Consider the following 14,312-nt stretch of genomic DNA (forward strand, 5'->3'; position numbering starts at 1 on the left):
TCAGGAGTGTGGGCTTTGGAATCAGAAAGCCAAGGGCTAGCCCGTCTCTACCACTTAATAGCTACGTGATTAGGGCAGGTTGCTCAACCACCCTGAGCTTCAGTCAGACTCAGATAGAAGATCTTGCTGAGAACATTTGAATTCAAGAAACTCTTCTCAGGATCAGAGATCGTTTTGCAGGGTTATTGCAAAGGTCAGATGAGGTCAGGCACGAACAATGCTTAGCACGGTGCCAGGCACATGGAAGCTATTATTATGTTACTTTTGAAGTGGGCGCTTTGGTTGAGAGATAGTGGCTCCCATGAAAAGCTGCACATGTGTGCCTCCCTTTCATGAGTCGATGGTTTAATTATTCAAGATTTATTCAAGAGCATTTCGGGTCAGCGTTAGAGAAACGCGTTCAAGGATCTAGGTTTTTTCCTTAGCACTGGAGACTGTGCCTGTATCTCTCAGAATGTCTCCAGGAATACATTTGAGCATCATACTTCCTTCAGTTTCTAAGACATGAAGACCGTCATGGGCCCTTCCGTTTCTAAGAACAGCTCTTGCTACTCTGATGCTACTGCACCAGATTCCTCAACATGAATCCCCATCTCTGAGATGAAACAGATTTGCTTCTCTTTACATCACACATAGGTCCACCATGGATGTGTTCTATTTCTCTCCTATCTTCTCTTGTTCTGAATGGGGAAAAACTTTTGGCTTTTAGAGCAAGTTGTAAACTCCTCAACTTGGCAATTTTGGGCTCAAAAATTGAGAAATTTTGAAACACTGGCCAGTCCAATTTGCCACCTCTTAGGTCTGTGCTGTGCCAGGTACGACTAGATTGCCTTTGCTAACCTGTGGGAGTGATGATACTGGGTGTGGACTTACTCCCTGCTTTCCAGGCCCTATTCCCTCCTTTGCTGGGGCGGAATCCTGAGCAGAATATTCTCAGCCTGGGGGCTCTCGGAGGCCACAGTTCTCTGTCATTCAAGGCCTTCCACAAACTGGCCCCAGGCTTCCTTCTACTACTCACTGTCTGAGCAACGTGTTCTTAGCATTCCCTGTTGCTTCTACACACTTGGAGGGTTTTTTAAATTGTTTTGCCAGTGTGCTTTTAGCTCACTTTTCTACACTTCCTGATATGTGGATCCTGTATGAAGGGGTGCCACAAGTCAGACAGATAGAGACTAGTCATGGTTTGGGGACAGAGGTTCTATGTCTCCCCCCAGCCAAGAGTACCTGTCCTTCAGAATTCAGCCATTCCCCTTATCTCAAAAAGCCCTTTGTCAATGTGGCAACCCTGGGATATACATTCTTAGGACTTTATTTATAGAGATGTACTACAGGACTCCTCTCTGAAGAACAATTGATAATTTTTTCTGTACTTAGCTCCTCCTCCACGTTTCCACAATACATTGAGCTGTCATTCCTGGTGCCTGGCCTACATCTGCCTGCCTGTTAGGTTAGGTTAGGAACATCTCGAGAGCAGGGACCGTGTTTGGATCACTTTGGTGTGTACCTTGCCCTTAAGAAAATGCCCAGTATATATTTGTTTAGGGAAGTTGACTGTCATCCCCATACCCTTGAATGCTTGAGCCTTGAATCACCCACATGAATATGAGATTTGTTCTCGGGCCTCCAGGGCCCTTGTCTACAGCTAGAGCTTCCATTTTCTTCCCCTGAACTTTTCTACAGGTCCTGGAATCGCCTCCACTGTGAAAACCGGCGAGGAAGTGGGCTTTGTGGTTGATGCCAAGACTGCTGGGAAGGGGAAAGTGACCTGCACGGTTCTGACCCCAGACGGCACCGAGGCTGAGGCTGATGTCATCGAGAACGAGGATGGCACCTACGACATCTTCTACACGGCCGCCAAGCCAGGCACCTATGTGATCTATGTGCGCTTTGGCGGCGTTGATATTCCCAACAGCCCCTTCACTGTCATGGTAAGGAAAATTCCTTCCCTAGAGCACTCTGCTAGGATAGAAATAGTAACAGCTGCCATTCATTAAATCCTGGCTAGAACATCCCCTTCCACTTTTTTTTCTTCAAAAAATTTTTCTTAAGCAGTCATGACCTTATAGAGTCCTAGAATAATCTCTAGAAATCCAGAGACCCTTGGCTCTAAGAGTTTTTAAGAAACCTTATTGGCCACCAAAGTATCTGTCATGCTAAGGGTCTTAAGCAATATCCTGGCCTAAGCCCAGCTCAGAAAGATACACTTTGACAAAAAATGTTTGTAAGTAAAACATCACATTTTTTATTCTGCTTATTCTTCCTCCTTCCTCCTCCCTCATCTCCATGGCCTTGAGGAGAGAGGTTCCTGATGCCGTTATGTCTGCAGACTTGACTTGTATCCCAGGACACAAAGTACCTCCAGTTTTGTTTTGGAAAGATTCAGATTTTGCATAGGTGCGGGAAATAGCATGTCTTTTGAATAGTAACACCTGGTGCAAAGGGAAACCATTATGTGGGCCTCTGGGCCAGAGAATGGTGAGGTTCTTTAATTTTCAGCGAGTGACTTTTGGACCTTCCTCTGATTATGAAGGTTCTTCAGCCAAGAAAATATTAGAAATCTCATTTGACCTTCAGAAAACCAAGCATTGTTGGCCCTTTTGCAGGTGAGGTATAGGAACAAGGCTCAGGCTCAAGTTCACTGAGCCCAGAGTGCCTGCTGTGGACAGCCATCAGGTGCTGTGGGTCTCCCCTTACACAGTGTCCTTTGATGCCACGGGCAACAGCGGTGCTCAACCACAAAGTTCTTATAAGGCCTCTGTGACTTGGCCCCACACAGCCTGCGAAGCCCCTTCTCACGATTTCACTTTATGTAGTGATAGAGAAGAGACTACATTCCAAAGAGAAGGCCACGCCTCCCATCCAAACAGTCTGTAATCTATTGTAGCCCTTTTTCCCCCTTTCCATAGATATTTGTTTATCTGTAAACATTCTGCCAAGAATCTGGAGGCTCCTTTTTGTCTCAAGGATGTAAGCCCTTGTCAACTTTGAGCCTGTTCATTTGGGAGTGTTTTTCTCCTTCAATAGAAAAGGGTGAAAAGAAATGCAGCTAGAGAGTTTATATCCTTATTTCCAGAGAAGGGCCCCAGTTACAGTTTTAAGAATCCGTTTTAGTCTGTAGTGGGTTTTATCTGGTGAGTTAGAATATATAGGCATCATGGAAGAGTGGTCCCCGGGCCTTGCTGGTGCAATGAGCTAGGCAGAAAAGGGCAGTCACCCACAGTACCTGGTTTGGGTCTTTATTCTCCTGTTCCAAGCTTTTTCCAGCCTTACCTAGATAGACTTTCTTTGTATGTGGATTCCCTGCCTCTCTCTACAGACTTGTGGCCAAAAGGACATGAACACACAGTACTGCCTTCACAGCTCATGTATCAGGGAGGCCCAGCAGGCTGGTTCAGTTAAATACATCATGAAGCCAGCTTATCTGCTCATCACTGTTGAGAATGGATTGAAGGCCATAGCGTGGCCATTGAAAGATCGTTCTCCTGGCCAATTTGCCCCTGCATGGCCCCAAGCTACAAGAGAGCCCTAGAAGATGGGGAGAGGGCTGTTTCAAAAATTGAAGCCTTTCTAAATGAAGTCCCCTTTCCACAGATGCCAAAATACAAAGGAGTAAATGCAGGCGTGTAGGCCTTCCTCCAGGGGGTGGCCTTCCAGTTCAGTGTTGACTGTGGTAGAAGACGATCCCTCCTTTATCAGGTCGATTGGAACATGAAGTCTGTGGTTTGAAGCAAAAATGAGCTTATAAAGACTTTTAACACATTAAGACCATGGACCCTTACCAAATAACAGAAGACCACTTTTCCAGTTTCATGCCACGAAAGTGACTAGTGTTCATTTTTCCCATTTGCACAACACACACATCAACTTCATGCGTGGGGTCACATCATACACATTGCTTTGCAACTTGCTTCCATCCCTCAGGGTGTCATACGTACCCTTCCACATTAATTCATCAGACTTGGTAGCTTCTTCAGGTGTACAGGTTTACATAATTTACTTACCTGACTCCCTGCCAGTTGGACGTTTTAGGTTAGGTCATGTTCTCATGACCATCAACAGCTGTGGTAAAACGCCTTGCATACATCATTTACCTGTGGACTTGCCTGCTAGCATGTCGATAGGCCTGCTTCATAGAGGTGGGATCGTGGGTTCAAAGGGCATGTGGATTTGACCTTTGAAGAAAGGATCCCACTCGCTCTCCACAAGGGGAGAAAGAATGTAGGCTCCTGCTGGAGGGAGTGGCTCCCTGCTGTGCAAGACGGAGCAGATGGGGAGGAAGCCAGCCTCAGGTTGTAGCATCTAAGTAGCAATGTCCCTTCAATGTGATTCCCAACTAATCTCCATTTGCCACTGACCAGGCCACAGATGGGGAAGTCGAGGCCGTGGAGGAGGCACCGGTAAATGCATGTTCCCCCGGATTCAGGCCCTGGGTACACTTTTTTTTTTTTCTCCTTTTTGCATTTCTGTGTTTACTCAGCCTTCATTTCAGAAAAGCTGCAGCCTGCTTCTGGGGATTGCTTCAGCCCTCTGGGTGTCCTGGTCATTGGTTTGTCCCCCACTGATCAGTCCGTCACAATGATCCCCGCTTCCTCTGTAATGAGACCCACCCGTGTCATCATATGCGCTCCACGAATCTCCAGCCATCATGTCTGTGATCACGCTCGGTGTAGCCTGTCTCCGCGGTTCAGAGAAAGACGGGCCATCCTCAAGCCCTCCTGCTGACTCTCAGCCGCCACTAGCACATTTGGTTTCTGTTCAGGGGGAAAGCCGCCCGCTGCTACTTTCTGCCACTTAAAACGCACCTTCTTTTCCAGGCCACAAGCAACTAAACCTTTCCAGGTGGAGCCTCTTGGGACTCACAGACATTGCTGTCTCTTACTTTTCCACTGTCCCGTGAGCACTGCTGGGAATTTTACAAGCAAACTGCCTAGTGATTTTTAGCAATTGGTCAGCATGACTTCTCCAGTCCTTCAGGTCCTGCTCTGGCCCTGGGGGCAGCTAGACTAAGCCCGTACTGTATGGGCAGCCACGTCCCCACACCCCGGCTGCACTAGCTTGCAAAATTCCCAGTTGCTCTCTGCCCTCTGCTGTTTCATTGGCCCACACGGTTGTCCACTTTACCCAGTGACCACTGCTTCCTGTTTTTAGGTAACCGAGGAGGCCTATGTCCCAGTGAGTGACATGAACGGCCTGGGCTTTAAGCCTTTCGACTTGGTCATTCCATTTGCCGTCAGAAAAGGAGAAATCACCGGTAAGCACTGTCATGAAAGCCGCTTTGTTCTCACTGGCTTGCACTAGCTTTCCAGAAGGGTGCCTGGGAGGTGGTTCCACCTGTCCCCGACACCTGGGGTCCTGAACCTAGCACCCCTGTTTCTTGCTGTGGGGGGATCAGTCCATGAGCCCCTGAGATTACAACTGTCGGGTTCCTGTCCCTCCTTTTTTCCTGCCTTCTCTTATTCTTGCACCTTTCCAGATATGACATTGACACTGAAGCCTATTGTACAAGAGTTTCTTTCTCTTCTAGCCTCCTTTTAATGCCTCGTTCTCTTTGAGTTGATACTCTGCTAATTCTCCTGGCCTTGTGGTCTTTTCTAGTCTTGTGTGAGCTTCTCATTTGTCAGAACAAAAGTAAAAAACTCTTTACTTGAGTTGCCTGCTGCATTTGTAGAAGAAAAAGGGAACAAAATAAAGGCAAACGTGTCTCTGTTTTCCCATTGTGGATCTTGGATGCTTCAGGCAGCAGTGAGTGCTCTTGCCTCTGAAGGCCACCTGGGCCTTTGTGCTCAGCCTCTCTGGGGGAAGCCGCTGGTGGGCTCATGGCTCTCTCTTCCTGTGCTCTAACAGGAGAGGTCCACATGCCTTCTGGGAAGACGGCCACGCCTGAGATTGTGGACAACAAGGACGGCACAGTCACCGTCAGATACGCCCCCACTGAAGTCGGGCTGCATGAGATGCACATCAAATACATGGGCAGCCACATCCCTGGTGAGTCAGGCTCGGCACCTTGGCCAGCACTCCCCGCAGGACAACAAGACTTGGGCCTGAATGTCTGGGAGGTTTGCAGAGACGTTCAGTTGGCTGCTGTGTGGGAAACAGTTCTCAGTGGCAGGATCGGGAAGGCAGTGTCGGTGTCCCTGTGAAACCAAACAGCCCGTGTCCCCAGCAGATCCAGCCACTCTCCAGAAGGGACAATGCAGCTAAGCATCCTGGGTCACAGTTCAGGCCCTTAGCTTCATGATTGTCTTTGTCACTATGCCGAGTGTGGCCACAGGGTGAGCTGGGAGAAAAATGTGAGGCGCACGAAGGGACTTTCCAGCCTGGCCTACAGAGCCCTATGGAGTGTGGGGTTTGGGGGCGGGAGAGAGAACAAGCTGCTTTATGTTCACAGTGCCCTTGACAAGGAAATTCAGCTCAGATTTTGTGTCCATCAACCAGCACAGTGTTATTCTTGTTTTTTTTTTTAATTGTTCAAATGGTTCTCTATTTTTAAATTTAATATTTTGAGTAGGCAACATCTCCACATGGTTTAAAAAATGATGTGGGGAAAAGTTTCCTTCCCACGCGTATCGCCACCTGACCTCTCCTTGAACCTGACTACTGTTAATTTTTTATGTTGGATATCAGAACATTTTTAAGACTCTATAAACAAATGGGAAATACAGATTCTTTTCAAAAAAAATTTTTTTAACATCTATTTATTTTTGAGAGACAGAGAGTGTAAGTGGGGGAGGGGCAGAGAGAGAAGGAGACACAGAATCCAAAGCAGGCTCCAAGCTCTGAGCAAGCTGTCAGCACAGAGCCCGACACGGGGCTCGAACCCCCGAACCATGAAATCATGACAGCTAAAGTCGGATGCTCAACCAACTAAGCCACCCAGGTGCCCCTAAATTTTTTTTAGTGTTATTTATTTATCTTGAGAGAGAGAGAGAGCACAAGTGGGGGAGGGAAAGAGAGATTGAATCCCTAGCAGGCTCTGCACAGTCAGCACAGAGCCTGGTGCAGGGCCTGAACTCAGGACCCATGAGATCATGACCTGAGCCGAAATCAAGAGTTGGACGTTTAACTGACTGAGCCACCCAGATGCCCCAGGAAATATAGATTCTTAAGCCCTTTCCCACTTATGCATAAATAGTAGCATACACTACACATGGCTCTGACCTTGCCCTTTCCAGTCTAACTGTATATCCAGGAGAGTTTTGCATGTCCTAATGATAGAGCATGTCGCACCGTTTGGATAAACCGTGATAGATTTCACCTTTCCCCCCGTTGGAGAACATTCAGGTTCTTCTCTCCCTTTTGCTGTCGCTAGTCAGGCTGCAATGAATGGCCTTTATTCCATCATTTCACTCTCATGAAGGTATATCTGTGAGATTTAGTTCCCAGGGTAGGAATTGCTGGACACAGGTATAGACATCTATCATTTTGATCGATCTTGCCAAATTGCCCTTCAGTGGGGCTCCCCCAATTCAGACACCCACCAGCAATGTAGACCAGCACCTGCTTTTCCACCAGTTTGCCAATGGAATAATAGGCTGTCAGATTTTTGGATCTTGGCCACACTGACAGTTCAAAAACCAGTATTTTGGTGTTGCTTTATTTGTATTTCCCTTGTGAATGAGAGTGAGCAACTTTCTGTATGTTTAAGGACTATTTGTATTTTTCTGTGAACTGAGCACTTATTTCCTTGGCCAGGTTTTTCCATTTGGCCATTGGCCAATATTCTGTATTGGCTTTGTCATAACAGTTTCTGAGAGCAAATTAAATATTGGAGAGATTAGCCCTTTGTGATAGAAGTTAACAAATATTTTTCCTAGCTTGATATGTTTGTTGTGGTTCATGCATACATGTGTGCATAATGTTTGTTTAAAGTGAAAACATATTATCTACTTTTATCTAAATATTCTAAAGATGCAGATGTAGAGAAAGTAAAAAATGTCTTCTCCCATTCCCTTCTACTTCCACTGCTGGGGTGTGTATCTTTCCAGATGTTTCTCTCTGTGCCTACCTACATGCATACATAAATTTGTTCTTCCAAGGAAATGAGATAATGGCATTAATATTATATAGCAACTAGCCTTTTTCTCTTTTTTATTTTTATTTTTAGAGAGTATGAGAGAGCATGACCAGGGGATAGAGGCAGAGGCAGAGGGGGAGAGAGAGAGAGAGAGAGAAAGAGAGAGAGAGAATCTGAAGCAGGAACTCAGCACAAGCCCTACACAAGATTTGATCCCATGACCCTGGGTTCATGACCTAAGCTGAAATCAAGAGTCGGATACTTAACCAACTGAACCACCCAGGCGCCCTTCCTTTTCCTCTTTATAATGAGACACATTATAATCTCTCAAGTATAATATACACAGATCTCCCTCATTGTTTGTTTTTTTTTAATGTTTATTTTTGTGAGAGAGAGAGAGCCCGCTCATGCACACACATCCATGGGGGAGGGGCAGAGAGAAGGAGAGAGGGAATTCTAAGCAGGCTCTGTGTTGTCAGCACAGAGCCCAACATGGGACTCAATCCCATGACCCTGGGATCATGACCTGATCTGAAATCAAGAGTTGGACACTTAACTGACTAATCCACCCAGGCGCCCCATTCGTCATTGTTTTTAATGAACTGCACAAGTAGACCAATGTTTATTTAACTGACCCCCTATTGTTGGACACTGCAGCCTTTTCCTAATTTGGATCTGGGCACTGTGGAAATGAAGTCCTTGTACAGAACTGGGAGCAGGGTGGGGAGAAAGATTTCTAGGGATACATTCCTAGGGGCCTCATGGGGCCTTATATTTTGAAAGCATGGTAAATGGCCTTCCCAAAAGACCTTTCCAGTTGTGTTCCCTCCAGTAGTGGGTCATTTTTCCACATGGCCAGATGTTTCCTCCTTATTGGTTAAGTTGAGCTGCACTGCCCTGCTTGGGCCCCCCTCTAGACTGGAGCAACCTTGGGATTGTTTTTCTTGTGCAGTGATTGAAAAAAAGGCAGCGAGTAGACCTGTTGGGTGTCCCAGCATGGTGAACTCTACTGGAGTCTCCTTTTTTTTTTTTTTTAAATTTTTTTTTAATGTTTATTTATCTTTGAGAGACAGAGTGAGAGTGAGGGAGGGGCAGAGAGAGAGAGGGAGACAGAATTTGAAGCAGGCTCCAGGCTCTGAGCTGTCAGCACAGAGCACGACACGGGACTCAAACTCACAAACTATGAGATCATGACCTGAGCCAAAGTCGGATGCTTAACCAACTGAGCCACCCAGGTGCCCCTGGAGTTTCCTTTCAATTTCTACCTCTGTGTAGGAGATACCAGCCTTGCTTGCTATTAGGTGAATGTTAAGACACTGGTTGTCCAAGCTATGCATTTGTCCCTCCATGAGTCCCCCTCAATTTTGTGTTCTTTGCAAACCCAGAGAGCCCGCTCCAGTTCTACGTGAACTACCCGAACAGTGGGAGTGTTTCTGCATACGGTCCAGGCCTGGTGTATGGAGTGGCCAACAAAACTGCCACCTTCACCATCGTCACTGAGGATGCAGGAGAAGGTACCGTGTGGTTATGTGGTTTTATGCTTCTGGCCATCCATTTGGAGAGTTAGGTGGACACATTTCCAGGGTAGCTTTTGTTTGTTTGTTTCTTTGTTTGTTTGTTTGTTTTTGGGAGGAGAGAGAGAGAGCATTAAGGAGCAGGGGAGGGGCAGAGAGGAGGTGGAGAGAGAGAGAATCCCAAGCAGGCTCCTTGCTGTTAGTGTGGAGCCCACCATGGGGCTCAGCCTCACGAACTGTGAAATCATGACCTGAGCCAAAATCAAGACTCGGACGCTTAACCAACTGAGCCACCCAGGTGCCCCGTTTTTCATAAATGTCTTATGTACAGCTGCTCTGTCTTACCCAAAACAGAACTTCTGAACTCCTCTGTGTTCTGATCGAAATCATATTGATTATATGAAATGTGTTATGTGACTTGCCTGAAATTGAAGCATGTTTTGGGAAAATGATGGTTTTGCATTTGTTCTATCTTGCACATGTACAAATATCAAGCAGACTGACTACATGTGTTACCGCCCATTCCAGATAAAGCTCTATGCCTATGACCATTGTCATCGTGGAGACTTCTAAATTTGTGATTCTTTTTTTTTTTTTTTTTAAGATTTTATATTTAAGTAATCTCAACACCTGATGCAGGGCTCAAACTCAACACCCCTTAGATCAAGAGTCACATGCTGCACCGACTGAGCCAGCCAGGCGCCCACCCAGGGATTTTCAGGATGGCATCCAGTGCCCAACCAACAGGGCTGTGTGTGTGTGACTCTCCCATACGCATGATTGGTGTGTAGGATGCTATTCCTTTCACATCCCAAGTATCCTTAAGAATAGAGAGAACTTCGGGGTCATTTGTAGTGAAGAAATCAGATGGTGGAGTGTCTTTCCAGTGGACAATTTTACCACGTGAACTGCTTTGTTATGACGTGCCCCTGGCCTCTGGCTCCTGTGGCGTGTGTCAGTCTGTTGTTCCTCACATGGGGACTTCCCTGGATGAGGTATGATCCCTGTTGAAACAAGGAATCTTTGTCTCCCTAAAGGTTCTCCTTCCTTCCTCCCATCCACAGGGGGCCTAGACTTGGCTATTGAGGGACCTTCAAAGGCCGAAATCAGCTGCATTGACAACAAAGATGGGACATGCACAGTGACCTACCTGCCCACCCTGCCAGGTGACTATAGCATCCTGGTCAAGTACAATGACAAGCACATCCCTGGCAGCCCCTTCACGGCCAAGATCACAGGTAAGGTCACCTGGCTTGCCGAGGGGCTTCCTGGAGGTATGGGGAAGTACAGCTGCCCTAACAGCCTCTCTCCCCATCAGACCAGCAACAGGAGGCTAGGCCTCTACATGGAGGTTTCACACAGACTCCTTAGGGAGGAATTGGGGTGTAAAGTCACCGTTGGGTTGGCCTAATTCCTCCCTTACCCGGTAATCCAAGGAAAACCAAGCAGTGCCATTCGGAGGGCACTTTTTTTGTGCCAGTCTGACTGCAGCCTGCAAATAGCAGGCCCTCAGATAGAGGCATTCAGATACCTATTACATGGCTACATGGACCCAAAGATGCCCTTCAGCATCACTACTAGATAGATTTTCTCTCCATTTTACAAATGGAAAAACTGACGCTTGGAGAGACAGTGGCTTAGCCAAATTCGGACATGGGTATTCTGGGATTCAGATACACATTATCTGATTCAAAGCCCACACTCCTAATGTCTGTTGTGCTGGCTGTGTTCATATCACACTATCAGTGGGTTAAAAAGGAGATATGAGGGGGCACCTGGGTGGCTCAGTCAGTTAAGCTTCCGACTTCGGCTCAGGTCATGATCTCAGGGTTTGTGGGTTTGAGCCCTGCATTGGGCTCTGGGCTGACAGCTCAGAGCCTGGAGCCTGCTTCAGATTCTGTGTCTCCCTCTCTCTCTCTGCCCTTCCCCTGCTCTCTCTCTCTCTCTCTGTCTCTCTCTCAAAAATAAATATAACAAACATTAAAAAAATATTTTAAAAAACATTTAAAAAGGAGATAGGAAAAATGAGGTTCCTATCCCTAAGGATATCCCTAAGTTGTTTAGACCTATTAAGCAGTCAGCAGTATTGTGTAGAAGATGATGAGTGCTCACCTGAGGAATGCCCAAGACAATGGCAGACAGGTGACAGGTGCCGCCCACTGGCAAAGACTCCTTTAAAAAGTGGTCTGAGAAGACTCAAATTTCCAGTGCCTGCCAGTTCCCTTTAACCAGACATAATTAGCAATCATTCATTGTTGGTTAGGTCTGCTTATTGTTCAAGACAGGTATTTTCAATTAACTTTGGGTAATTAATTCTCACCTGATCATCTGTAAATGGCATGTGGAATGAGGGCTCCAGAGAGCTGGGGAGACCCACATGTAACAAGAGCCGCATTTGGGGGGGGCTGTTTCCCAGATGACAGCAGACGGTGCTCTCAGGTAAAGCTGGGCTCTGCTGCTGACTTCCTGCTTGACATCAGCGAGACCGACCTCAGCACCCTGACGGCCAGCATTAAGGCCCCATCTGGCCGTGACGAGCCCTGTCTCCTGAAGAGGCTGCCCAACAACCACATCGGTGAGCCCAGGCCACCTTCCTGGCTGGAGCTGGGTGGGAGATGGGCATTGCCCCAGTCCGGTCCTGGGCAATTGGTAGCACATTAGAGTATGAGGTGATAAACCTTCTAGGTCACACGTGATAACAGTCTGAGTGAGATTCTGCATGGCGATGTCGACCACGCTCTTGGATGCTGGCGAGTCAGGAGGGAAGTCCTGCTTCCCTTCTTGTGAGTGTGTCTCCCTCCCCCCTCCTCTCCTTCATCCTGTTCTCCCACCTTACAAACCCGAAGCTTTGCTCTGGTACAGGCATCTCCTTCATCCCCCGGGAGGTGGGTGAACACCTGGTCAGCATCAAGAAGAACGGCAGCCACGTGGCCAACAGCCCTGTGTCCATCATGGTGGTCCAGTCTGAGATCGGTGACGCACGCAGAGCCAAAGTCTATGGCCGTGGCCTGTCAGAGGGCCGGACTTTTGAAATGTCTGAATTCATCGTGGACACAAGGGATGCGGGTATGTGGGGATGCTCCCAGGAAAAGGCGCAGAGCTCACGGGAATGATCTTTTTGCTTCTTTTCGTTTTTCCATCCTACCATCTTCCTCTTCTTTCTTAGCATCTCTCTAACTGTATGTAGGTCCTTATATGTGCGTTATCATTTAAGTCCCATGAGCCTCAGTGAAGTGGGAATTATATGCGTTTTCTAGATGAAGAAACAGGCTTCTAAGAGTTAACAGCCCATCTGCTTCTGGCATTTGAATCCAGAGTCAAAACAGTTCACAGATCTCTGTCATTATGTGTACTCCCGCCATTCTCTGCAGCTTTTCCAGGGTCTCCTCAACTCAGCCCAAGCAAAGGAGGTTGGTCCAGCTGGCCAAGATTGTGTCAGCTGAGGGATGCTTTCATGGAAATATGGAATCTCTTCCTGTACCCTCTTTAAAATGGTTTGAATTTGGTTGGCCCTCTCCAAACTATGCCACATGACAGTATCTTCATTTTCTGCCTTCTTGAGTGATGGTCACATTGGTGACTTCTAGACAAAGTCACAGTCCCACGGGAGAGGGCTAGAGACTTTCTGGTCCTGGTGAGTTGATGCTCCTTGTTGATTCTTCAGGTTGTTAAACCTTCAGATCTGCTGTCTTAATGGTTCCCTGGCTGGACATCTGAGGCACCTTGGGAGCAGTTTAAAAATTCAAATTGTCAGGCCTACAGCCGGTGATTAATACATGCCGTTCTTGGAGGCGTGTGGCCAGAGTGGCTTTCCCAGTGGCTTCTGTGGGACAGGTGCTCTGTGGGATATTAATAGATACCCTTGAGAGGCTGCAGGTGGCTGAGCCAGTTGAGCGTCAGACGCTTAGTTTCAGCTCAGGTCATGATCCCAGGGTCATGGGCTTGAGCCCCCATGTCAGGCTCTGAACATGGAGCCTGTTTAAGTTCTCTCTTGCTCTCTTGCTTCCTCTCTCCTCACTACCCACCCCTCTCCCTTGCTTGCTCACTCTCTGTCTCTAAAAAAAATTAAAAAATTAAATGGATATCATTGAGAAAAGAGTTCTATGGTCAAAGCCATGCTCAGCAGGGTTTTTCACTACAGGATTTCTCAGAGCTTTTAACCTGCTCCTCTGTCTGGGGCTGCCTACATTACTGTCTTTCTGACATCTGGAAATAGCGGTTTGCATTTCCAGAGCCTGATGTCCTTGCTGCATGCATGGAGCTCCCCCACCCCCAGTGAGTTGCAGTCCCATCAGCTCTGGGCCACGGTGTTGCAGGTTATGGTGGTATATCCTTGGCTGTTGAAGGCCCCAGCAAAGTGGACATCCAGACAGAGGACCTGGAAGATGGCACCTGCAAGGTCTCCTACTTCCCCACTGTGCCTGGGGTTTACATCGTCTCCACCAAGTTTGCTGATGAGCACGTGCCTGGTGAGTCTGGTCCCCTCTGCCCTCCCCGTCCAACACCTAGGTTTTCTGTAAACGCTGTGCCTCAGCCTATCTGGGCTGCTCACAAGGGTCTTCTTGGTTCTTGCAGGGAGCCCGTTTACCGTGAAGATCAGCGGAGAGGGAAGAGTCAAGGAGAGCATCACCCGTACCAGTCGGGCCCCGTCTGTCGCCACTGTCGGAAGCATCTGTGACCTGAACCTGAAAATCCCAGGTGAGTATGAGTTGTTTAGGGGTCAGGGCGGTGGGCGCCACTAGAAACCACATCCGGGTGTGGCCTAGAACATACTAAATCCTCTA

The 14,312-nt window shown here is 47.5% G+C and overlaps 1 protein-coding gene across 4 annotated transcripts in view; it reads left to right on the forward strand.

The window, feature by feature from the left end:
• Positions 1 to 14,312, forward strand: part of FLNB (filamin B) — a 142,666-nt gene that overhangs the window by 107,516 nt on the left and 20,838 nt on the right. For 2 of the 4 annotated variants that reach the window (XM_060631394.3, XM_060631396.3), the window contains 10 exons: positions 1,681 to 1,928; positions 4,359 to 4,430; positions 5,149 to 5,251; positions 5,845 to 5,985; positions 9,400 to 9,528; positions 10,593 to 10,766; positions 11,945 to 12,103; positions 12,391 to 12,594; positions 13,845 to 13,997; positions 14,104 to 14,226. In XM_060631394.3, the coding sequence (XP_060487377.2) occupies positions 1,681 to 1,928; positions 4,359 to 4,430; positions 5,149 to 5,251; positions 5,845 to 5,985; positions 9,400 to 9,528; positions 10,593 to 10,766; positions 11,945 to 12,103; positions 12,391 to 12,594; positions 13,845 to 13,997; positions 14,104 to 14,226 (1,506 nt within the window). The remainder of the gene's footprint in view (positions 1 to 1,680; positions 1,929 to 4,358; positions 4,431 to 5,148; positions 5,252 to 5,844; positions 5,986 to 9,399; positions 9,529 to 10,592; positions 10,767 to 11,944; positions 12,104 to 12,390; positions 12,595 to 13,844; positions 13,998 to 14,103; positions 14,227 to 14,312) is intronic. The other 2 variants (XM_060631395.3, XM_060631397.3) reach the window with 1 other exon arrangement.

The sequence above is a fragment of the Panthera onca genome, chromosome A2 (genome assembly GCF_046562875.1).
Source record: "Panthera onca isolate mPanOnc1 chromosome A2, mPanOnc1 haplotype 2, whole genome shotgun sequence".
Lineage (NCBI taxonomy): Eukaryota > Metazoa > Chordata > Mammalia > Carnivora > Felidae > Panthera > Panthera onca.